Raw genomic sequence first — 25,604 nt, forward strand, 5'->3', positions numbered from 1 at the left:
GGAAGGGAGCACTCAGCTGCACATCTTGTGTATGGAGCTACAGTTTATTAAATGGAATGTGCAACTCAGACTGTTTTGTAGGTGAATACAAAGTCCAGGAGACTCCAGGACAGAAGGTAGCTACTTCAAGGATTTTTGTACAAAGTACAAACATCACGTGGCTCTTCTATGAGTTTTTAATGGTGCCTATCTTTAAGTATGCTTACTTTTTTCTTCTTTTAGCAGAGGAAGCCTTGTTTCTCTTTCTGGGGTTTCCTTATAGTCAACAAAGATATCAAAACCACATGAACAAATCAGTTCTATTAATGATACAGTGGTTTTTTTCTTCCAATATAACAGATTTCCTCTTGGATTTCTGATGCTTTTTCTGTAAGAAATCCTTCTGCATTTTTGATTGACAGTTTTTCTGGCCGAAAGCTCTAGTAGAAGGATAGGCTGAAATTAACACAGCTGTATATTTAATTGAATAGGATAAGGTTTGGGTCTGCACCATAAGCCTGGGCATTCCACCTTCCCAATTTCCACATCAATTGCCTTCTAAAGATATTTATTCAAGAATATAGCAGCAAGGCATGCCTGGGATGCTACAAACCCTGGAGTCTCTGTCCTATAATATCTTCTTGACAGTCCTACTTCATAGCACTGATCTGAGAAAACAGCCTTATTTGGGGCTGGGGACCACACAGGTGTGCAGGTCTTTGCAAGAGCTTTGACTCTAAGAAATTAACAGCAGCTATGATCCTGCAATCTTGCACAGGTTCTTCCATCCAGGATAAACAGCCTTGCAATCCTAACTGCAAATGTGGTGAAAGTTTATTGGAGTCTCCAGATGTTCACAGTGAAGATGTGCCATGGCCAGGAACTGTGAGCATTGCAAATACTGAAACCACTGACTTCAGAGCGTTCTGCAAGGCAGGGGTGATCACAGTGACCGCTGGTAGTCTCTGTAAACAGAGGTCCCCAGAAGCCTGGACTTTAGGAAGAGTATTTGAATCTAAGCTGTTTCCATAGGAAAAAAAAGCCACATAATTTAAGAGTAATCGGTTTTGCTAAAAAATTTCCAACCACCTTTAATCCTTACTTCTGCTTCTTCTGGGTAAAGAGAAAATTCATACTCTCAGCAATATTTCATATTGCTTCATCCACATCACTTACTTTTTTGGCCCAAAAAGCTTAAAAGAATGAGTAAATTTTAACACCCTGCTTAGCTAGGTGAGATCTCTAAGCTTTTACAACACTTTACATCCCACAAGGAGATCACTGAGAAATCAGAAAACAGGAAATTTTGAATTTGGTATTGTATCTTCACATTGACACTCATGGTGCCTAGAGATGACAACCACAATGGTCAATGATAGGACAGAACTGCCAGGTCAGGTACAAATCACACAAAATTGGAGGTGCATTGCTTGTGTTCTGTGTTTAAAGGAGAGCAAACCCAAGTGTGAGAGATGTGACAGCTCATGCGTTGAGTGCAAGGGACCTGGTCCTCTCAACTGCACAGTCTGTCCAGCCAGCATGCAGCTCTTCCTGGAGGAAAGCCGCTGCCTGCCCTGCTGCAGCAACACTGACCCAGCAGAAACCCCAGAGTGCTGTGACTGCAGTGAAACACAAGGTACGACCACGCTGAAAAGCAGGAATAGTGCTAAGTGTTTTATGGTTGATTTTGCTGACATTATGCTGCTTGAAAACTGGACTAGAGCAAAAATGTGCTATTGATAAACAGTGTGTTCCTACTGCTTCATCAAAAATCGGGAAGGTTTTACTCAAATAACAACCATTATGTCTTGTGTTGGAGATGGCAACTTCTCACACTCTCAACTACTATGTTAAATGGCCTGGCATTTTATAAACTTACTGGTTTATGAATTAGCTTACTTCAGTGAAGAGACATCTGAACCTCATTGCATTTATGTGCCCGCTAGCTTTTCAGCTTCTTTCTCATTATTTTAAATAAAATACTAAACAACAGATAGCCCAACAGCCTTATTGACATACTTGCTGCATAAGAACACCAAAACTATCATTGTGATACCAGAAAAGCTAGGTGTTTTGTTGACTGCTATTACTGCACCAGACACACTGTACCAGACTTTTAAGACACACACACACAAATGCAAGCTCATTTCACCCTTTTTTTTGTTGTTCTTTTGTTTTTATTTGCTGTTGTAGATGACTGCGTATTACAGACAACTCTACCACCTGGACAAAAAAGCAAAACTATTTTATTTGTTATCACTTGCATTTTGCTTCTGCTTATCATTGGAGCCATTGTATTCATCTGGAGAAAGGCACGAACCAAAACCCAGCCTGTCAATAAAGGACGATATGAGAAGCTGACAAATCACTCCAAAACCTTTCCTTCCTCTGCAAGCAACTATCACAAGAATCCCAGTTACCATGAGGATCAAGTGATTGAATACAGAGACAGAGATTATGAAGATGATGATGATGAAGATGACATTGTATACATGGGCAAGGATGGCACAATTTATCACAAATTTAAATATGGACTTTTGGAGGATGATGAGGAAGATGAGCTAGAATATGATGATGAAAGTTACTCATTTAGATAACTTTTTACTAGTTTACTAACAGTAAATTAGTCCTATTCTACTGTTTTTCCTATGAAATTATAGCTATTTAGTTAATATGTTTTGTTACTGGATAGCATCCTGACCTCCAATTTTTTTGCTATTAATTATTGTGAAAGAAGAATAATTTCTAGAAGTATTTCTAGAAATTCCTTTTTTCTAAATAAATCTTTTCTAGGCTGTTAAGTAGCACTCTGGATATAATCTGGTTAAGAGACCAAGTTTCTATGCATTTGTGTGGAGAATAACCCTTTCCCAATATGTATTTGTGTACACAAACTTTTCTTCAGACCTTTTTGAAGAACCCTGCCAATCACTACTAGAAATGTGATAAGCATGATGGGTGCATCTACTTGATGAATGCCACTGGGAGAGGATGCCAGTAGTTCACTAATTTGTAATTAGAGTTACTCAGCAATTCATAATAGAAGAGGCAACTTGGAGGAATTTACTTAGATTTTATTCATAATCACCTGGTGTTCCCTGAACATAATCTTCATAATCTTTACAGCATAATTTCCTGTGAATTCATGTATCTATGACATGATATTTTAAGACTTAGGATTCTAACTACTTCTCATAACTATATCTTATTCACAGTTTGTATGAAATAGAAGAAAAATATTTTATATATCAGCCTCTGATCAATCTTTACTGCAGAGTTTGTCAAAAAATCTTGCATTTTACAGATGAATTCCTTGGTTTACAACAAAGGGCAATATTGTCTATAAGCATGGCACACACACACCAATTCTGCACCATGAGCAGGTGGTGTTTATACTGTAAATGGCTCAGGATGCTCAGATAATGGCAAAGGGGATATTTGCACTTTTCTGTTAATTTTTATTATTATTATTATTACATAAATAAAAGTTTATAATTCTGAAGAAAAGAATGGCTGTTTGTTGTGAATAAATTCTTTAGCCATCTTATATACGCTGTTACTCATTACATTTCATTAAATCTCAAAGTTTCTCTAGGTTTCCAGTAAGGAGTTGCTCTAAAAACAATAAGGGTATATATATATAGACTTACTGTTTACAAGGAATTGTGTAAAAATACCAGCTTTCCATGGCTCAAAGCATCAGTGGAATTTTCAGTATTATATAAGCCTAAAGATCTAAGGATAGTTCGATCTGTAAGATTAAAGATGTTTTATGGAGAGGTTTATTGCTTCCAATTTTAATTTTAACCTTCTAATTGTTGCAGCTTCAGTAAGAGAGAAGAATTAAAGGTAATGTGACTTCACAAAAGCTGAAACAAGTACCTATGTTTAGCAAAAGCTATAATACAGCATTTGACAGCAAGGAATTTCAGAAAGATACATGTTATCTTTCACTTTAAAATCTAATAAAACAGAAGAGGAAAAGAAGAGTGAAAAATCAGTTTGAAAGATGACACTGCTATCCTGGTTTTCTAAACTTGTTTAAATTAACAATATGCTTTATTCTTGTTGCTAATGGCTTATAGCACAATTGTGAGGATAAGCTTTGACACACTTCCTCACATTTCAAAGGCCTATTCTTAGCTATGCCTGAGCAATCTGAAACCACAATGATAAGGTGCATTTTCTTTATGGGCTCACAGATTATGAAATTATATTATTATGAAAGGGCCAGATGACCCTGGAGGGGCAAAAAATTATTGAAACCATGGTGCCATAGTCAGGACTTAGGTTACTCAGCCCTTTTCCCATGCCCTGGCTTCCTGAGGGCAATGGGGCCCATCTGACAAAGCAGGGAAAAGAATCTTTGGTCAGAGACTTGACAAACTCCTCAAGAGGGCTTTAACTTAGATTTGTTGAGGAAGGGTGTCTGTCCATCCCAATCCAGCCAGTCAAATATCAACACCTTTAATCAATGCCCATCATCAACATCTCCTATAGCATCAACATCTCCTATAAAAGAAGATCACTTTCAATATTTTTGCAAGTGTTAAGTTTGAAAATAGTACTCAAGAAGACACAAATTTAGGAACCTGTATTCCTTTACAGTGTCTACAAGTAGAAATCCCTGCTAAGAATCTAAAAGAAGACCAAGAAAATAAAAGCACAAGGAAATAATTCTAGTCTTGCTTCTAAAGAAACTTCATGGAAAACTGGTAGAACCAAGTAAGACATTAAAAAAATTACAGAGAACACAATAGTACAAAAAGGAAATTCTGTTTTTCTGAATTATTTTATACCTTCTATTAATCTAAGTTCCTTACACTTTTTCCTGAAATAAAGGCATCCAATTATTTTTTAATCTTTTCTAGTCCTTTTTACCTATCATCACCATTTCCCAGCTCTGACTCCCATTGTCACAAACATTCAAAAAGTTCTGGTCTCCTGGAAAACACAAATCTTTCTAATTATTCCTCAAGACTAACAGATACTAGAACTCTTCTAAATACCACACCAGCAAGTGCAGCCTTCTGTTTTAATAATTTCTCTTTCATCTTTCTACTTTGCGTTTTTGGAGGATACCTATTCCATATTACAATCAGACTGCAAGATATGTGACCCAGCAGAAGAATGATTTTACCTGGTCTCCTGAAAAACAACAAGCTCTGCTCTGTGAGCTGGCCCATTCCTGGAGTTTCCTGAATTTTCAAGAAGCCTGTCCCCATGCACTGGGCTTCTCTGGACAGTCTGTAGCACAAGATGTGGTTGCAAGACTTTTTACCTATTTGTTCCTCCATTTCAGAGAGTATCACAAATGGCACTTTTGTAAACCTAACATCAGTAAGTCTTAAAAGCTCATCTTTGCAAGGAAAGAACTGTTCACAGAACTGACAAAATACAATTTTCCCTACATTTTAAACATTCATTCATTAAAAAGCACACACACAAAACACATCCAGTTTACCATAATTTTATTTTACTCCATTTTGGACAATGTACTGCATTCTGTCCAGACCTCTGTAAAGTGAGAAAATTTTGCTATTCTTTTTTCTCTGGAACAAATTTTCATATGGATATAAATACTTCCTCTAATTATGCAGCCCATTTATTTTGTTTAAGTAATTTCAGCTGTACCTGAACTCATTTTAATAAGAATTATAATGGCATGTGCTACAGGGTTTCAGGATTTTTTAACTCTGTGTGGGAAGTTGCTCACAAAATGAGTGTGGAGCCATCAGAAAATATGTCTCATTTTTACATTTATTTTTACTGGCTTACTGCTACTACTGAGCATTTAATAACAGCTTCCAGAAAACATTATGTATGAAGTATGTCATTCTGAACTGGTATATAGCAGCAATGATGGTGACCAAGAATTAGCAAACCTAAGCACCGCTGTAATTACATATTCCCATAAGTGGAAGAGTTGCTACCTAAATCTTACCTTCTTCCAAAACTACTTTCTTTTTGTCAGGTCACTGGAAAAATGGGAAACAGTATTTTTCTGTTAACTCTTCCTGCAAGTTTCAATTGTGTCTCCACTGTGTACATTTTAGGTTTCAATTCTCCACTCGCTGATGTGCATTAAAGCATTTACTTGCAGAATCTAACTGCATTCAAACAGTTTTTATTTTATGTTATACAAATCACACTGTCATTTTTCAGAGAACTGTTCTGTTCATAGGCTTGGCAAGAAGGGTTTTTCTTTTTAATTTATGATGATGAGCAGAGACGAGCAAGAAATTAGCAGGCAGACCTTGCAAACATAGAGAGTCAGTCACATATATAGTTAAGCACTTGCATGAACCTCATCTATGTTCAGACCTGTACTGGTTGCCAACTTTTTGATGAAGTCTATTCAATCTAGACTTACAATACACACAGGAAATTCCACTATAACTGGTACTTTACTTCACTAAGTTTTATAATCCTTGCTTTTCCTTATAAATAGAAGTTCTTATTGAGTTTGATTGCTTAATACTCAGGACTTTTGCAATTAGCTAAATATTAAGTAAATATTACACACAATTAGTATTTGCACACCACCCTTTCTATATACACTTACTTACACCTACAGAATAAAACTCTAGTTTTAGAGTGCTGGCTAAAGTTTTAGTGCTGGCTAGTTATATAAAGTGCTCCTTGCTGTCACAGACATATTTTATGAAAAATCCTTTTGCCAAGACTTTTTCTCCTGAGAAGCTGAGAAGCCTCAGAGGAAAAGAAAACCAATAATTATCTGCTGCTGTGGAATGCAACAGGTGCATCATCTTTGATTAGTCTGATGTGGCTGCTTTTAATTGATGGCCAATCACAGTCCAGATGTCTTGGACTCTCTGGTCAGTCACAAGATTTTATTATCATTCCATTCCTTTCCTTCCTTTCAAGCCTTCTGATGAAATCCTTTGTTCTATTCTTTTAGTATAATTTTAATATCTAATTTTCTTTTAATATAATATATATCATAAAATAATAAATCAGCCTTCTGAAACATGGAGTCAAGATTCTCATCTCTTCCCTCATCCTGGGACCTCTGTGAACACCATCACACTTGGCTTTCTGACACAAAGCAGTAATGGTTCAGTTACCTTTACTTTCAAGAGGTTATATAAGAAAATAATTATATCATTTGAAATACAGCATAATATTACAAATGCATTATGTTTTTATCCTCATTCATATGAAATCCCCAGGTTGTCCGTATCTACTTACCAAGCCACTTGTCAATTGCATTCTCATACTTTTTTTGGTCCTTTAACCAGTCTTGATGCCACCTAAGGTTTGCAATAACACTTGAGTAATTTTGACCCAAACTTTGTTTCCAACTGATAAACTGTTGCTTGTTGTACTCATGAACAGAAGAAGAAACCTTTGGATAGTTTACTATAGAGCGAAGTATTTTGTCCAAAGAATGTACAGTTACTGGGAATTTTATGGCAAGATTTGTAAGCTCATCTGGATCAGCAGTAAGGTCTGCAACAAACAAAGTCAGTTAAGATTCAATTTGCACTAAAGTTAATTAACGAGTCAGTCAAGATATAAAAGCAGCATACCAAAGAGTTGGGGCAGTACTGAAGAGCCATCCGAGTAGGTGATGTATTTCCACTTGCCAGTTCTCAGCATATACACAGAGGAATTCACATTGCACCCATGGAACTCACTCAGCACCCACGAGGGCCGAGGTCCTCTGGGTGAAACCTCACTCTCAGCCTTTTCACGTAGCAGCGGTATAAGAGAATATCCACTGAGGTTCTGTGGCACAGGAATTCTTGCTATATCTAAGGAAAGATAGACAAAACCAAAATGTTACTGCAGTTTTCAGTTTTAAAAAACTCTAACGCAATGCAATCAATGTCTGAATGTTGATAATAAAATGTGCTGTCCTAATTATTATCCCAAAATACATAATAAAAAATACCTTAAGGAATTTCCCAAGGCAAGCTGCCCAGCATCTTGATCAAATATATCATCTATGTATAACTTTAACAGAAGTTTGTGAAAATTATCACAATAGTCTCCTTTGACAGTTGGTGCAGTTTTATTCCTTAATCACGTTTGCAAACATTTCTCCTTTGCTCTGACTATATCAGGCAGAAGAAAAAGAATAATACAGCATGAAAGGGCCCTAAAAGCTCCACACCCAACATGTTGTAGCTGTTTATTACTTGAACAATAATGGTGCTAAGCTCATCTGTAGCATTCTTCATTAGTGAATAATGAAATGCTTCATAAAAGGTGGCCTTTATTATCAACTATAACTGGTGGGGACACTTGCTTCTCTGGCAGGACTGGAGAAAAAGATGATATTTGAGGCGGTATAATCAAAGTGCATGTACCGAAAACACTGGATGACTCCACAGCCTACCAGATGGCCACTAGGAGATGCTGTAATATCCATAAGCTCTGCAGCATCAACTTATACCACAAGTTTCTCTAGCTCCCAAAGATCAGGTAAAAAGACTGCAAAGGTTTTTCAGAAACATTCTGAAAAACATAGCTGAGAGTCCCAAGCATGTCCTAAAAACCATGTATGATAGTACTGCTATTTTTAATCACCCCACTACACATTGTTTATAGTAATTCAAAATTCAAAACTTTCCATTTCACAAAGCACCGTGGCAGTATTTAGTCTGTTCTGTGTTGAGTGATCATACTCTGTGCTTATAAACTGCTCAAAGGTGACTCTTTCCTTCATCAGCACACATCTTCCTTTTTGTCCTCTGCCCAGCCAGCATCTGACAAAGTACTAGGAAGACCCACAACGTGTAAACCCAGCAAGCAGCTCTTGATCATGCATGGGCAAAAAAAAATTTTGAACAAATACACAAGACATTCCAACAAACGAAAAAGGGATATGGGCTCTTCTGTCATCCTAAATCAGTAACACTATTACTTGCAGTAACTGGATTTTCTATGTGTGAAGCATGTTCCAGCCATTCAGCAGCTCCTGCTTTTCCAATAGAGAGCCAAAGGTATTTCCACACCAACCAACAATGCTAGTGCTGCCTGGAGATTATGCCACATCCTGTTACAAAAAGCAAGAGCTGTTTCAGGTCCAACTGTACATTCCTATCACACAGATTCTGCTGGAATCAAAACATTTGCACTTATTCTCAAAGCCAGTGCAGGAGGCAGTCTTGACCAAAGTATTTGGATGGCATCTTAAGAGAGATTATTTCCCTGTGACAATCCAAAGCAAAGCCATTAAATTTCTCACAAAAACAGACTTGAAATCTGTTTCCTCACTAGTCAGCAGCAGCATGCAGACTGAGAACATAATACTTTACAGAGATGGCTCTTCAGGTTTTCATTTTCATCATACATGCCTTTTTGACATTGAGAGTACAGAGAAGGGAAACTGCCAGAACAGAAGGAATGAATTATGCAATAAAGTTCTGGGGAAAAAAAGCGCAAACAAAAAACCCCCAGGGGGAAAAGACAGAAGGATGTTAAACCATCTGACCAAATATGTCACTTGGGAAAGAGAAATAAATAAGAGATTTTTAGCTATTTACATAGGATAACATAACTTGTATAAGATCCACATGTAGTACAGATATATATACATAACAAATTGATGCCAAAATTTGGAAGAGAAAGCCACTCAGATTTTATATCCTATTTTTCCCTGGATAACTGGTTCAAAAGTTTTGAGAAGACATAAACAGATAAATAACTTCTGTTTACTTTTTAGAAAATCAATCTAAAACAATATAGAAGTGGATTTTTCACTGATATTTATTGCTGGATGTACAGTTTTATTCACTCATGTTCTCCAAGTAATTGCAGTGTACATGTGACACAAGCCTTCCAGATTGGTTAGAAAAAAATATTTCTTCTGATTGGAAGCCTAAAAGATCACAGATAAAGCCTCAAAAGATAACTTTACCAGATGTTTAATTCCAATTAGAATTGTCTCTTGCATGATTTACCACAGATAACTGTTTAAAAATTCCCTCCTAAAAGTGATTTCCATCTAAGTAATTTAAGTTCAGTTCTTTTTATTTTATTTTCTGTCCAATACTGAGTATTTTCATATCTCATAAGGTAAGAATGGATATCCATTATCACATCTTTATACATGTGCCCAGATCATTTTTACATTTCCTATACAAACCTTTCATCACACTTCTTCCACATGACCCTTCGTAAAAGACATTCCTTTACTAAGTTAGTGAACCTGTCCTCCTCCTTTCAAGTTTAATCTCATCTTTGGATGCATTTACACTGTAATTTCTACAGTAAACTGTTGAATGTGAAGGCTAGCAAGGATTATTCATATCCAAAATGGGCTTTATTCCTTTTTTTACTAACAAATAATCCTATATATAATCAGTCAATGTAATTATGTGTAAGACAGTTACAGTAACAAGGAAGACAATCAGTTTCTTTATTTTTTCATCCATTTTTTACTTTTTCTGTTAAGTCCATATATATGGTCCACAGATAAATTATCTCCAGTAGTGTTACTGTGTTGTGCCTCAAAGTCGAGACATCATTCTGACTATTATGATACAAATGCAGAATAGTAATGGTAACAGGGAAAAAAAATTGTCACCTGGAATTACTTAACTCACCAAGCATAGTAGGATAGATATCCACAAGAGATACTACATTTGGTATTTGTTGCTGTTCTCTTAAACCTGGTCCCATAACTAAAAGAGGAATGTGGGAACTTCCCTCATACATGCTCATTTTATAAAACTGACGGTGTTCCATAGCAAGTTCTCCATGATCTGCAGTGAATATAACAATTGTTTTTCCAAGAAGCCCAGTATCTCGCAGAGCTGAAATAATCTCTCCTGCAACATCAAAAAGATACTGAAAAGGATACATTCAAAATATTTCTTTCAAGGTCTGTACCTGCAAAGCAGCATGCAAATTTCAAGGAATTCTCCTAATCCAGTGGAGGAAACTCCTCTTTTGTTGCACATATATTTGTGCAATGAAAAGAGAACATATACTCCTCTATTTTTGTACGTACATTTGTGCAACAAAGACAGGGCCAAGATAATGAAGATGGCAGTTAAGCAAAGCACTTAGGCATCATATTGAAACTTTAGGATGACTCATGCCTAAACATACTAGTTAAAAGATGTTATAAAATTACAACAGCAGTGCAGTTACATTGCAATCCCTTATTTCCTAAACCTGTAAGGCTTCCATTGTTTCATTCATAAAACGAGGACAAGCAATTCTGTGTCTTTTAATTCACTTTGCCAATCTAACACGGTGTCCTGGTTTAGGTCATATGCCTAAAAGATTAGCTTATTTGGTCTATAATTTCAAATTCTTGTTCATTCATGGTCACTTTTCAAAAAAAAAATAAAATGCTGTAAATTAAGACCAACTTGCATTGTAAATTTTTTATCTCTAGACCTGCCTGCAATGTCTGAAGAATTCTAAATGTACAATTAATTATTTCTTCACAACTTTCAATAATGTGCTTTTAAGGGACATTCAAAATGTAACTTTATTCTTCAGCCAATGTGTAACAATTGTTATCCAGTCTACACATTTGAAATCAGCTTCTAAGGAAGACAACTTAAGCCCTAAAATTTATCTTTTCTTCCACCTCAGCTTTTACAGTCCCCTTCACCAAAGTGTTTCCATTATTTCAGTTAGCACTTAATCAAAGAGATTTAGTTTCTCTTGTACATGGGTATCCTGGGTACAGAGGAAAAGAAGGGTAGAATTTCCAGCACTATTTAATAACATTACCACCTATGTCATGGAGGGGGCATGGTTTTCAGCAGGAGACACTTAGGTGTTTCGTAGGCAATTAGTCTTACCTTCGTGCTGGAAACGCGTGAACTGCTCCCTTAACTGTTGCTAAAATCAAGGGAGGCTGCAACTGTTTCTGAAACTCTGACAAGCTGTAACTTATTCGTGGAGAAGCAGGAAGATGCTGCTGCCACCACTGCTGCTAGGGCTTCTGCCACTGCTGCCACTGTCAAGGCCAGCACTTACAGAACCCTTTATGTGGATTAATTAGGTCTCCAGGCTTTGTTTTGTCCCTGTTTTCCATTGTTTCCTCCAGGCTGGAGAAAGGATAATAAATTGTAGAAACTATTTTGCCTCATTGCTTCAATTTTTCAGAGCTGCATGGTCCAGTGTGGAGGAGATGGAGATGACAGGTGCCATCTTGCCTTTGTCTGGGAAAACCACACTACGTACTCTCTTTGGGGGGTGTTTTTGCTTTTTTGTTGGTGAACACTCTTCCTCTTGGTGGAGCACGCTCCTTTTGAGTCCTCTTTTATCTATACAGTCTTTATTACAAGTTTTTTGGTAAAATTGTTGCTCCCACTTCTGGTCTCTCCTAGTATTTCCTGTGCTGGGAAGGGGATGGAGGAGGAGGGGCAGCTTGCATGGGGTATTTCTCTCAGTGGGTTTTAAACCAGAGCAATGGATCATGCCATACTTTGCTGCAGTCAATGGCTTTCTACAGAGCTTCAAACTACTGGATGTGATTACTTTCCAGAGTGCTCCCAACTCACCTAAAAGGGTATCTTCTCATTTATCATAAAGATTGAACGAGCAACTTCCACAACTTACTCCCAGATGTTTTGTTTTCTATTTTTTTCCTCCAAAGATCAGCCCTATCAGCACTTTCTTTAAAAAAAAATCAGAACTAGAAAACCCACTGCGTAATAAAACATTACCTACCCAGCATGGCATCTGTCTCTGCACACATAGCATAATAAAATGCTCTAATATTTCTGACTTCTTCCTTTGTAAACTCTCCTGTGCAATTCTTGGTGTATGATGAGTAATAGTCTACAGGATGCATCTCTGAAAGAGGAGACCACTTGGGTATTTTAATAGCTTCATAATTTACCTAAGAAATAAAGAGAAAATTAACATTACTTTAGCAACTGAATTTAACAAGTTTTTTAATACAGATTTAATTTTAAAAAGTATAGCATAAATTCACAGTTCTCAATTTATGGCCCAGGAAACAGTAGCTGCTTAATTGTTACACCATGCAGCTACCTCCTCCATAGCTCACCACAGTTCCACAGGTAAATTGTTTTTTAAAAACCTATGAAAATCAACTAGAAACTAAGGCTAGGAGCAACAAATATGTGCTTCACCAACTGCTGTATATTTTTAAGAGACATATCACAGAACACGCTTCTAGAGTAGGTACAGAATACCAGCAGACAGTCTTTGTAACTGTAGAATAAGTATAAACCTATGGATCTAAAAGATTGGGTCTTATGTGGGACTAGAGAACAACATGGAAAACCATGTAGTCTGGGAAAGCCTCCAAGACAGTGATGACAAGTCTTGGCAACTTAATAAAAAGAACTCACTACATTAATCCAATTTTCCAGAACTTTCTACATGTTTCTACATATGTCAATCCATTTAGTTATAAAGAAATGTAACATCAGTATGAAGCCAAAATGCCAATCTATTTGTATATTCAAACTATGTGTAGTCACAGATATTGTCTGCTTCAGTACTGGCTTTAGAGTCGTGAAATTTGACATACACATTTAGCCTTGGCTGTCATACTTGTAAATATTCCCTTAAATAAAAGGGAACTTGAGGCAATTTCCTCTTGTACCTTCACTTGTTAGTCGGAGGAAAAGCCAGCCAGCTAAACAAGTTGATATATCTGCAAGAGTTCTACTGCCACAGAAGTAAAACCTGGCTTTGTAACAGTCAAATAGATACAACAAAATGTAAGTTTCCTTAGGATCTATAGAAAACACACTGCTAGAAAAAATCATTAAGACAAAATAATAATGCTTCAGTCATTTTCTTACTGCTCAAGGTCCTTGGCTACATTTTGGAGTTACATTTTGGACTTTGCAAATGGTATTTATTAGCTGCTTAAGAGAGCAAAAAGTGTTCCTTTCTATCCATGACTCTTTTCTACAGGACTTCAGTCTAGTTTTAAATATTCACAAAGCCACAATCCCTTTGTCTGTCTATGGTAATGTCCTGGGTTACCCAAAATGTTCCTGTATTCCATATCTATCTGTGCCATAAGATTGTTACTGTGCCTTTAAGACCTGAAGCATGGCGGGAACCAGAACTGCAGGGCAGCTGGGAAATGCCAGTCCCTTTAAAAGGTCAAGAAACCCAAGGCGACTTCCTCTTCTGCTGAAGGAGGAGACTCCACTTCAGAGGGGCCTGATATGGGCGAGTTTCTGGGCTTCCAACTGTAGCAACTTGGAAGAACTGCATTTAGTGAACAGAAACTGTATTCCCAGTGATCTTTGCAAACTCCATAGGCAGTGAAGCTTGATCAGGGGGTGATCAAGCCCATCAGTGTCCAGAGACCAGTTTCCCCAGCTCCCTTCCCGAGCACACCAGCAGATCAGAAGGCACCAGCACCAAAACCAGTAGAATCCGGCTGGTGCAAGAGGAACCAGCGAACAGCGGTGCTGACCCCACATGTGCCAGAACTTCCCATCTGCCACTAGACCTTCATAATCTCCAACCTTCCCAGGAGGGTTTGCTGCCATCCATCCCCTTTGTCACTTGGAGTGCATGGTGGCAGGTGCCACCTTGGAAAGAGCCAGACACCACTTTCCCTTTGCCCCCCGCAGACAGTCAGCAGTGGGGGCCTGTCAGATTAGAAGGGAGCTGCGCCCCACCAGTTTGGGATCTCTTTGTTCCTGTGGAGCTCTTGGGATTCAGCAAGTTTGTATCTAGTGATTATTCACTGCTATTTTTTGCATGTTGCTGTTTCACTTGTTAGTAAACTTATGTTTTCACTTGTATCTATTGGTATTGGTTCCTTATTGGTGGAAAGGGATTGGTTGAAACTAAGGGGAGGAACTCATTTCAGAATGTCTACCTCTTTGAATTGTCTTAAACCAAGACACATAATTCACAACTAGGAAAGAAGCCACATGCCCTGAAAAATGACAACTTGTGCGAAACACAGGGGACCATCTGGTTGACAACACGTCTCACAGACATACGTGTTGATACTCTGCTCTGTATTACAGCCCAAATAAACAGGATATTTAACTCAGTTATTCACCTATGTGATCAAACTTCTTCATGAGATTACCTCTGTGATTTTAAAAGACTGTTTCTTCCATGACCAAAAAAGAGCTACAATGCAGAAGAACTGGCCAATGGTCAGTAAATGGTAATATGTGGCACAAGGCAGTATGTATACACAGTGGTGGGAAGGAGCCCAGCAAACTGTGCAGTTAAGGTATTCTGACTGGATAAAAGATGGCAAAAATTTGTCAAAGATGTTATAACTGTTTGTGACTCAAAAAAAGCACCTATGCTTCCCAAGATACATCCAACCTAGCAATCAGCGCCCAGAAAGTTTTCCTTAATAACTAAGCCAGATCTCGCTTTTTGTAATTGAAAGGGCTTTTTTCCCAAGTTCTTCCTCCCCCCACAAACTTCTCACCATTCCCAGAAGAACCTACAACCCTCAGTATCATGAAAAAAAATTCACATCTCTCAACCTTCATTTGTAAATCCTTTTTTTCTAAGTATTTGTATTTTTGGCACACCTAGATAAAGATGTTTAGCAGTTTTGTTGTGGAAAAGGCCACAAGTTACATAAATTGCATACGGAGGGTTTTTTTGAAGTATAAAGTCTTATCAACCTAATTCTAATTCTGCAGCTGCAGAGAGTATTAATGCCTTTCTGCAATTAAATCTATTGTAGTAAATGTGTATTTTATGGCAGTTAATGTCAACTGGAAACTATACAAGACTGAAAAAAGTATCTCTTCTTTGGAATGGAGTGCTATATTTTAGTTTTACACATACAGACATAAGAACACTTTCTTGTGCTGGAAAACACACAGTAGCACACAAGAAGTTAACAGAAAAGGAAGACTTCTGTTGTGTCTTATGTTGCTTTATGTTCTAGGTCCATACTGCAGAAAATGTCAATCTTTCACTGTAAAACTCAGACAAAATTATTACATATAGCATCATTTCTAACAAGCAAAATACAGAATGTTTGTAACATTAAGCTTCAGACCATTACCAAAATTAATTTACAGCTAAGAAGAGCAACAATCTCATTTTTCTTAATGTGTTTCTAGCTATTGAACTCTGTACTTATCGATTCAATGACTACTGCTAACAAACCTTTTCCCACAACAGAGAAAAATTTGTCACTTGTATTTTCTTAGCCTTTAATCAGAAATCTACTATCTCATTCAAGTATTTTCTTACTGTGTAGTGATATATCAAAACTGGGTCTATCTTGAAAAATCAGGAATATTGTATTAAAATACAGTTATTAATAAATTAGCATTTAAATTTTATATTCACATACCTTTTCAAGCCAATAGGGAGATGTTAAAAATGTAGAGGATCCAAAATTTTCTCCTGCATAGGGTGATGGATACGGGTGTGGTAAATTTAGTCCCAAGTAAAGAATAAATGGTTGAGTAAAGTTAACAGCTTCTTCCTTTATCCAATTTACTGCTTTATCAGTATTCTGCCAATCTTTTTCCATTACTCTAAACTGCTTCCTATGGCCTGTAAGTTTCACCATGGGTCTTCCTTCTTGTCGGAGCAGGAAGTTAACATCCCTAGTCCAAGCTTCCACACGGTTACTGAAAATACATACACAAGTCACACACTCAACAGAAAATGTTTTCTTCACTTTTTCTCCAAGCAAAAAGCATTATGAATTCCTGAAGAACTTCGCCTATACTTTCAGTTGCAATCTATTTGCAATACCTGCAAAAAGGAGAATTGTTATTCAATTGAGCAATAATGATTGTGCATCTATTTTATAATTAGACTTTTTACATCTGCTTCTGAATCTTTTTTCTTATTTATTACCCATTTATGTCAGAATGGCTCTTGTCGCATCTACAAAATAATACTTAGAAATACCATTCCATCTTGTGGACCTCTCTCCACTTTTTGGCACAGATTCACACACTATTTATTTGTAAACTGGGCCAGAGATTTTTATGTGAAAGAGTATAGTGGGAAATAACTTTACTGGTGAGGCTGCCTTTAGAAACAACATTCTGGATGTGGCTTGTACTATTAATTAAACACACTTTAGACAAAAATATGCAAGAATTATTTCTCTTGTATAAATCCTATCAAACAATAATAGAAAAGAGTGTAAAGAAAGGAAGAAGGAGGGGAAAACAGCAACATTTTAATGACAAAATATTTTTGAACATATTTTCTAACGTCATGGCAATTGTTGTCTCTTTAAAACACTAAAAAAAATCTGAGCTGCAAATGTCCTTGTTTCTTTGCTAGAGTGAATGATGGTGGACATTGGTAAGAGGCAGACCACCTAAGACCTTGACTAATCTTCATCTTGTTCATGGCAACTTCAATATAACCAAGAAATTACAAAGGAAAGTATAAAACTGCTCAAAGATTGATCACATCGAAACACAGCATTATTACTGTTTAAAGAGCATCTAACTAGTTTTATCCCCAAAGGAATTTTACCAAAGCACTTTAACTTCTAGAAAAGCTATCTGTAACAATTTTTTTACTGTTTTAACTTCTTGTTTAGACTCACACTCTCAACCTACACAGGCTTAAATAAATTACTTAGAATAATATAGGGTATCTGGTTTACAGAGAAAGCATGCTTCATAAATATTAAAATGAAATTATGATAAAGGAGTGTGTGGGTGTGTCTAATTGTACCTAATGTCATAATACTGATTTATACAGAAAAAAAAATACTACGTAGGCCATAGGTCAATCTGATTATCCAGTCAGACTGAGATTAGGATCAATTTTAAAGAACCAAATCCCCTCATAACTAAAAAGGAAGCATTAAATCACTCTGACCTGTTTGTCATTAAAGAAAAAGCTTCTCTTTATTATTATTTTAACAACGGACATTATTATTAGTCAGTGAGACAGAGTATGTTCATAAAAGCAACACAGAACGAAGATTCCCCAGCAGCCCATGGAGAAGATGGTGAGGAAGGCTGTACCCCTGCAGTCCATGGAACAGATATCCACTTGCAGCCTATGAAGTACCCCACACCAAAGCAAATGGATATCCAAAGAAGGCTGTGATACTGTGGAAAGCCTGCACTGGACTTCCAGCAGGACCTGTGGACCTGCAGGGAAAGGAATGCAGGCTGAAGCAGGTTTACTGGCAGGACATGTCACCCCCTAGGGAGACCCACACTGGAGCAGTTTGTTCCGGAAGGAGTGAATCCCATGGAAGGAACCCATGCTAGAGCACTTTGTAAAGAACATAAGCCCATGGGAAGGACTCACTTTGGAGAAATCAGTGGGAGAGGGACCCCACACTGAAGCAGAAGAAGGTAAGGAGTTTTCCCCTAATGAGGAGTGAGTGGCAGAGACAATGTGTCATGAACTGACCACAGTCCTCACTCCCAAACCCCTGTGAGCAGACGTAGTAGAGAATTTGGAAGTTAAGCTTGGGTAGAAGGGTGGTGGAAAGGTGTTTTAAGATTTGGGTTTACTTCTCATTGCCTTACTCTGGCTTCTAATTAGCAATGAAAGAAATTAATTTTCCTAAGTTAAGTCTGTTTTGTTGTGTACCTGAGTGATCTCTCTTAGTCCTTATCTTCATCAAGTCGTTGTTTTGTCTCCGTCCTGCTCACTGGAGGAGGTGGAGTCACAGAACAGTTTGTTCTATCATGGTGGCCCTGGTGTGTCCATCTGGGGTCAACCCACCACAACAACACAAGTCTTTGAACACTTACGGCCTTCAAAAAAACCCTCAAAACCTCTGACATTTTGTGACAGTAGGCTTAATATTTAATTATTATAGATATGGGGTTTCATTCTGCTTTTCCTACACTGTTAGTATTACCAGGAAGTCAGGAAGTCTTAAGGCAAGGCAAAAACAGTTTATGAATTTCACTTAGGGAGCAATAATACCAGTGTTAGAAAATAACCATTCATGTTGGGCAAACCAGTTTCTGTATTACCTTTCAACTACAGGTAAAAGCCAAAGTACAGCTGCAAGAGATAGACTTGCTTCTCCATGAAGTTGCAAGACAGATCTCTGCCAAGCACCCAACACAATTTCTTTTAAGTTAAAGCTACTATCATTTCACCTGGAGACTGAAACCACGCGACAGCACACTACATGATTTGCTCACTGCTGCCCATTTCACAGCAGGAGAATCTACCTGATTACCTTACTGAATGATGTCCGGAAGTAAAGTCCAATTTCCCAAACTTCTGCGTATGGTAGCCATGCTTCTCCATGAGATCCATCCATGTTACATAATCTGGATCTAGACCTTTGAAGTTATTCCAAGATTCTGTTATATGAGTGAAAAGACCACTCCACATAGCTGGGGAAAAAAATGATGAGTGATTAGTACTCCCCACCTATAAGGTTGGGAAGGGATTAATCTTCTCATTATTACAGAGGTAAAAAGTCCAAACTGTGATACAATAGAACAAGGAATACAAAGTACTACTCTTACAAATCTTATTTCATTATCAATACAAGTTTCAAAATTTACTTGAATAATCTCCAGAATTGCAGAAGAAGGTCCTGTCTTTCCAGGTACTATGCAATCATTAAATCAAGCTGTAATTAGATCAGAAAATATTCTTCTTGATTTCTCAAAGAATCTGTTAGCACAGATCCTGATTAAACAATGCCGTATTTACATGTGTTTCAGAATGTTAGTTACCCTTATTACAGTTAAATTTAATGCAAGTTTAAAGTTAAGTATATTTGTGGAGAGAATTACAATACAGTATTCTCATAAATACAACATGCCCTCAATTTTATTCTTTTTAGGTATTCTACTTCACTACCACTTGCAGAAACAAAGTAAGAATATTAAAGAAGATACCAAGAAGAAAGGCAATCAAGGCAAGAGTTGCAAAGGAACTACGAGGAAAGATTTTAAAAGTGAATTCCTATTTCTTTGCAGCTTATAAAGAATCATTCACTCTTTCCAGTGCTAATTCAGAGTTAAAGGTAGTTCCAAAATAGAACTAAGTCACTTCACAAGCAATAGAAATATCCTGTAAGCAAAGTGCATCAACCCCATATGGCAACACCAGTCCTTTCCCCACCCCAAAGCCCTCCTTCCCAATATATCCTCTTCTGGTATCATCCCTGACACCTCCACAATAGATGTACCCTCAGCTCCTTGAAGGTATCCAAGCTCCTGGCTATGCAAAAGATGTCCTGCTGGTTCAGAGCCCCACGTATGAGCTCAGTAGTCACAGCTACCTACAACACTACACAAGTGATGAGTTTAATTCCCTATGCACTTTCTTTCTCACAGGAGTATTAAACCTGCAATTTGCACAAACTTCTTAAAATTTAATAACATTAAGTATTGGTCTTAGCAATAAAAAATGGCTGAAAGACTCAAGCATCAAGAAAAGGAAAGGAAGGCTGACTGCTTGTTCATGTAACGTCACTTAAAATGTGACCATGAGAAAAAGAAATGGGGACTAGGAAATCAATAAAGAGAATATTAAAAATGTAACACTATATATGACTGTCTTATCTGCTGCTTCTTTCAGTGTATGTTTTGAGAGGGAGGAGGATCTTTCTATAGCTAGATCGAGGAGTATTTAAATTTTACACAGATTAAGCAGGGTCTTTTCAACAATTGAAAAAGGTAGAAATGTTTTAAGATGTAATCTTTGATTAAGGAATATAGTTTCCTTCTATCTTCCTAACAAATTCTGCAAGTGGGAAATTGAACACAGAACAAGAATCGCATTAAGTAAAGAAAAACATGGCAGTATTCAATTAAAGCTACTGAAAGATGCATCATGTATCTAGAAGACAGTGGAAACTGCTACCACTTTATTCAGTTGTTATTATTTATCACTCTTTGATGAATACAGGAAAGATATTTATTAACTTTGTACTAGGAAGAGAGAGTAGTTCTGAGCGTAGTTTCAGCACTGCAGCAGAACAAACTGATGATTTATCTACAAATCCTGAAGATGTTTTAAAATCTGAAGCTTCAGTCCCAAAAAGATTTGGGAGCTTAGACTTAATTGAAAAAATGAGAAACAAAAGAAAAAAGGAAGAAACATAAGAAACAGAAGAGATAAACAAATGAAAGAGAAGAATACCATAAGAATTCAAACACAAGCTAAAAAAAAAAAGGATCTTATTGAAAAACAAAACAAATCCCTCCCCATTAAATAATTTCAAATTTCCCATCATTACCACATATTTAAATTGACATATTGCAAGCATTTATCTGGTGTTTTGCTTGGTTTTACCTGCACGCGAAGGACAACAAATTGGAGAATTGGTGTAGGCATTGAGAAAGACAGTGCCACGTCTTTTCATAAAATTTATGGAAGGTAAATCCACAGTCTGATTTCCGGGGAAAAATGTCAAGCGTCCATCCTGCAATGAGACAAAAGCAACAATGCAAATGTTGCAAACTATCGGCCACATTAATTCATATATTTGTTACCGTGGACTGGTGTTGCTCAAATGCTGCTGATTCTATGCAGGTTTGGAAAACAGTGTTGAGAAGCCCTAAGTAGAACAATATGAAAAGGATCACTTTTGAAAAAGTGCAATGGAAATATTAACTGGGCTTCTTTATAGTAAAATTAATTCCACTGCATCACTATACATATTCCAAGCTCCAGTTCTTCAGGGGTGGGGTTGTACCATGACACATTCAATGGGAATAGGTGCAGTGAACAATAAGGCTGGATCCCAATTTAGAGGTGCACACTAGCACATATTTCTGTGAAACCATCCCTGATTCCTCATCCTTTCTAAAGGTTTATCCATACTACTTCTCTGTGAACTTATTTGAAACTATGGACTGGAAAAGGGATCAGAAAGCTAAAGAAAGGCTATTCTCCCACAGAAATCCCACCCACAATGGTTCCCTTTTGATACTTCCATAATGCTAATTTTGATGCTTTCACAATGCTTATTTCATTTCAATAACCTATTTGTTTAGACAGTTTTTTCAATCAGTAACTGAAAAAAGATTAAACATTTTGAAAGGTAATTTTACAGTAAAATATTACCATCACATGAAACCAGGTTTCATGCATATTTCATGTCACCATGTCTCATCTGTCACTTTTATTCCCTTCCTTGGTTGAATAAGATGAGCCAACACAGCCCTAGCCTGACTGGCTCTTCAGTGAACAGATAGGCAGCAGTGCATCTGCAGCTTTAACTGCAGAAAAATGTAATTCTCAGCATTCGGTTTCGGGCAGAAATACTCTTGGATAACCCAGCAATGTAGAGAGTCACTTCATTTGGCACCAGTAAAGCTAACTGCAGCATCCCAGCCTCTGAACTCAGCTCATATCAGAACATGCTAAATGAGCAATCACCTAATCTCGTATACTACTACAAATGGCATCTTGATCAAGCACTCAGTAGGACAAACTGGAAATAAAGCTGTAATACACAATAAGAACTTGAACAAAACTTTGGACTGAAAGCGCTCTTTAGAAAGTTGTCCTGGTTCCAGCCAGGATAGGGTTCATTTTGGCAGTAGCCAGGAGGGGACAAGGCTAAGACATGGAGGTTATTGTGTAACACATGACATTTTCCAGGAACAGGGAAAGGGGTCCTTTCCAGGTCAGAGCAGTGTGGCAGCCAACAGACACTGTCAGGCTCTGCATAGTATAGCGGTGAGCATTCAAATGTGAATTGCTCACCACTCTTGTACATTTTTGTTATTCATGTTATCACTGTTACTGTTCTAGTAAATTGTTCTAGTTCTGCCGTTTCTAGTAAATCGTTCTGACCCCAATCCGTGACCTTTATCTTTTGTGTCTCCCATTCTTTGCTCCAGCCTGCCGCAGAAGAATGGGAGGGGGACAGAGAAGTGAGCAAGTGGCACACGGTTTGAAGTGATTTCAGTGGGAATACTAAATTAGAGAATACTACTCCTAAACCATGACAAAAGTACTCAACTGCTGCGCAGTCCTGTCAACAACACACTATTAAATTTCTCCAACAAAGTCTTGTTTGAACAGCTGGAGACAAGAGTTTCTTACATTGATACTGTGATACTATATTCAATGACACAGCAGCAAAATAACTCTGTATTCTTGGTGTCACAGTGCACTTAGGGTACTGTAACATGATTGCTGTTTCTACAGATGATAGGGTATTCAGTGAAAGTAGTAAGGCTGAGAAGGTGGAAGCTTAACAACTATTTCAGGAAATCCATCCCCTAAGAACTGTGTAGGATTTCCAGGTTTTGAAATACCTAAGGAAATAAAATTACTTCAACACAAACAAGCACCTTTCATGCAGAAACTTGAGCTGCATTGCAAGCAAAGCCTGTCATCCATCACACAGTAAATTTCAAGTAGCAATTCAGGAACTGAATTGCCTACTAGCACATTTCAGCAGGAAACCCTTTGAATAGCACAATGCCTGGTGTGACACAGCAGCAGAAAGCTGGCTGTTCAAGTAAGAGGTCACTGTTCTGCAGGCCAAACACAATCCAGCATCACTGTGAAGAAAATTCTTGTCCCACTTGGCAAAATAGCTGTGATTCGTTCATAGGCAGTGTGACCCAACAAAGGCAGGCATACTTTCTAATAAGAACCCAGACCTTTTAACAGCTTGCAGGACTTCAGCTTTTTCCCAGAAAAACTGCTAGTTTCAACAGTACCCCATCCTTCCTATTGTCTACTAGTGATGTAATCAAAATGGTTAATCTATTTCTACCTTCAAATCAATATCAGAAAAAAAGCTTACACAACACATTTCTTTTACTCTTCTTTGTATGCACTATGCAAAGATGACACTTTTCAAAAACAGCACCCTGCTCTTAAGTGTTTCCATAAGAATTCCACAAAAATTGTGGGTTTTATCTTTTTCTTTTTTAAGGGTTACCTCATTAATCACTGTAATACGGTTTACAAGAATCTCCCTGCTTAAAGGAAATATATAAAAGTTCACCTAAGGTTTGTCTGCAGCCTCTGCTAACATCCGGATATAAAATGGACATTGACTAACCCTCACAATCTTGAATACTGTAATTTTAACTATTGGTAAATAGACTTCTATTAAAAGGTGAAAATTTGGAGAAAAAACCCACATATTATTTTGGAATATTAAGAGAGACTATTTACTGAAAATAAAGCTAACAGAGAATAGAGTCAAAGGAAGGAAAGTCAATAAGGAGCTATTACATAAATAAAGAAGAAGCTATTTCTTTGTCTTTGAAATCACAATGAATGTGTTTAAAGCCAGGGTTTGAAAAAAGATAATACATGTTTACCAAATATTTAGGAGAAAATCATCCCAAGAAAAACAGGCAGTAGACAAGAAGCTTTTATCTGTGTAGTCAAGGAGGGAAGACCAAGAAGGTTAGGGATCAAACTTCCTCATAGTTAAAGAGAAGTGATGAAATGTGAAAGCACCTGGAGCTTAACACCACAGAGCTTATGTTTGATTCTACAAGGTGAGTTCAGGCGTGTTAGAGAAACCAAGGCTCCCTGGAGTAAAACACACCAAAGCATTCTTAGTATGCTGGTGGGCACAAAATGAGACAACTGTGAAGATACACGAAGGATTAGTATTTGTGAGTGGGAAAATTTCTTTGTCTGAAGGGTAAACCAAATATATTAATAAATCACTGTGATGAAGCTGCTACATGCCTACTGCTAGAGACACACGCCTGACAAGTTTACTGTGTTGTTATACCTTACAAGAGCCTCAATAAACCAGTACTTGGTACTCAGTAAGTCAGCAATTTCATCTGTGATTCTAGAAATTCGCTATCCCATTTGTTGTGGAGACTTAACAGCCATAGGACTTACAATGGGAAGGGTAACATGGTTTAGTGACCTTGCTTGCCATTAGGCTTTTCAAGCAAACCGAAGAGCATTGACTGTACACACCAGCCCTGCTCCAGGGACAGCTGCCCGGCCAGGGAGTCCTGCAGGCTCGTCCCCCTCCCGGGCGACAAGCTCTATGACCCCAGACCAAGGGAGCCACCTGCGCAGAGGTTTTCGGCTGCTGGGAAGCCCCTGATGCGAGCAATGCGCACCCTTCTGGGAAGCGGGCCGCGTCTGGGTCGGAACACTGGGGTGAACAGTCGGGGTGCGGCTGTCTCGTCGCACGGCGGGCGCGCTGCTAATGCTGTTGCTGTTGCAGCCCCTGCCGCCGCCGCCGCTGTTGGTGCTGCTGCAGCCCCCGCCGAGCCGCGAGCGCCCCGCGCAGTGAAATCGCGCTTACACATGCCCGTGCCTCTGGCCTAGGTAATGCATCCATAGGGCCGCGGTGTCTCATCCTCGCTAGTTCCGTCCAGGCCACCGCCGTGGATTTCCCCCCCCCCGCCCCGCCCTTACCTGTCAGCGTGTCCTTCCACGCCCCGATCACTCACCAAGGAGTCGCAGGCCACCAACACCACGTTAGATCGGGGCTGGTCCCCGGGGACGGCGGGCCGCGGCCTTGCTCCCGCCCCGGCGGCCATGAGGAGCAGCGCCACGCCAGCTAGCCCCAGCGGCCCGCCGTCTCGCAGCGGCCCGCAGTCTCGCATCGCCCCTCCACCGTGGCCCCCAGCTCTCTAACCGAGGAGCAGCAGCTCCGAAAGCAGATTCCGGGGCTCTGGCCACAGCGAAAGATTTGACCCTGCGCACGCTACCCGCTCACTGCGGCCTACAACTCCCACGATGCCCAGTGCGGCGGCCCGCAATTCCCAGCGTGCCCCGGGAAA

The 25,604-nt window shown here is 38.4% G+C and overlaps 2 protein-coding genes across 10 annotated transcripts in view; one reads left to right on the forward strand and one right to left on the reverse strand.

The window, feature by feature from the left end:
• Positions 1-2,683, forward strand: part of PCSK5 (proprotein convertase subtilisin/kexin type 5) — a 226,999-nt gene extending 224,316 nt beyond the window's left edge. For all 6 annotated transcript variants that reach the window (XM_063181529.1, XM_063181528.1, XM_063181530.1 and 3 more), the window contains 3 exons: positions 1-116; positions 1,429-1,615; positions 2,173-2,683. In XM_063181529.1, the coding sequence (XP_063037599.1) occupies positions 1-116; positions 1,429-1,615; positions 2,173-2,576 (707 nt within the window). In that variant the 3' untranslated portion in view covers positions 2,577-2,683. The remainder of the gene's footprint in view (positions 117-1,428; positions 1,616-2,172) is intronic.
• ARSK (arylsulfatase family member K) lies at positions 110-25,572 on the reverse strand. Of its 4 annotated transcripts, XR_010031376.1 has the most exons (10): positions 25,272-25,571; positions 21,166-21,295; positions 19,091-19,250; positions 16,256-16,538; positions 12,646-12,817; positions 10,557-10,781; positions 7,533-7,757; positions 7,192-7,452; positions 5,120-5,226; positions 2,203-2,310 (listed from the first exon to the last, which is right to left on the reverse strand). XR_010031376.1 is itself a non-coding variant. In XM_063181535.1 (9 exons), exons 1-9 carry the CDS (start codon positions 25,425-25,427, stop codon positions 814-816), a joined length of 1,743 nt encoding a protein of 580 aa, XP_063037605.1. In that variant the 5' UTR covers positions 25,428-25,572; the 3' UTR covers positions 110-813. The 4 variants fall into 4 exon arrangements, 3 of the variants coding, with proteins under 3 accessions (XP_063037605.1, XP_063037607.1, XP_063037606.1); XM_063181535.1 differs by lacking the exons at positions 2,203-2,310; positions 5,120-5,226 and adding an exon at positions 110-944 and having other exon boundaries at positions 25,272-25,572; XM_063181537.1 differs by lacking the exons at positions 2,203-2,310; positions 5,120-5,226; positions 25,272-25,571 and adding exons at positions 110-944; positions 25,237-25,255.
• Positions 25,573-25,604: the final 32 nt, after the last annotated feature.

This window comes from Melospiza melodia, chromosome Z (genome assembly GCF_035770615.1).
Source record: "Melospiza melodia melodia isolate bMelMel2 chromosome Z, bMelMel2.pri, whole genome shotgun sequence".
NCBI lineage: Eukaryota > Metazoa > Chordata > Aves > Passeriformes > Passerellidae > Melospiza > Melospiza melodia.

Coding starts and splice junctions, on each gene's coding strand:
- ARSK (XM_063181535.1), bottom strand. CDS start 25,427: ATGCGAGACTGCGGGCCGCTGCGAGACGGCGGGCCGCTGGGGCTAGCT. Junction 16,539..19,090: donor TCCGGACATCATTCAGTAAG/GTAATCAGGTAG, acceptor ATGTATTTTCAG/TAACCGTGTGGAAGCTTGGA. Junction 7,453..7,532: donor AGTACTGCCCCAACTCTTTG/GTATGCTGCTTT, acceptor TGTTTGTTGCAG/ACCTTACTGCTGATCCAGAT.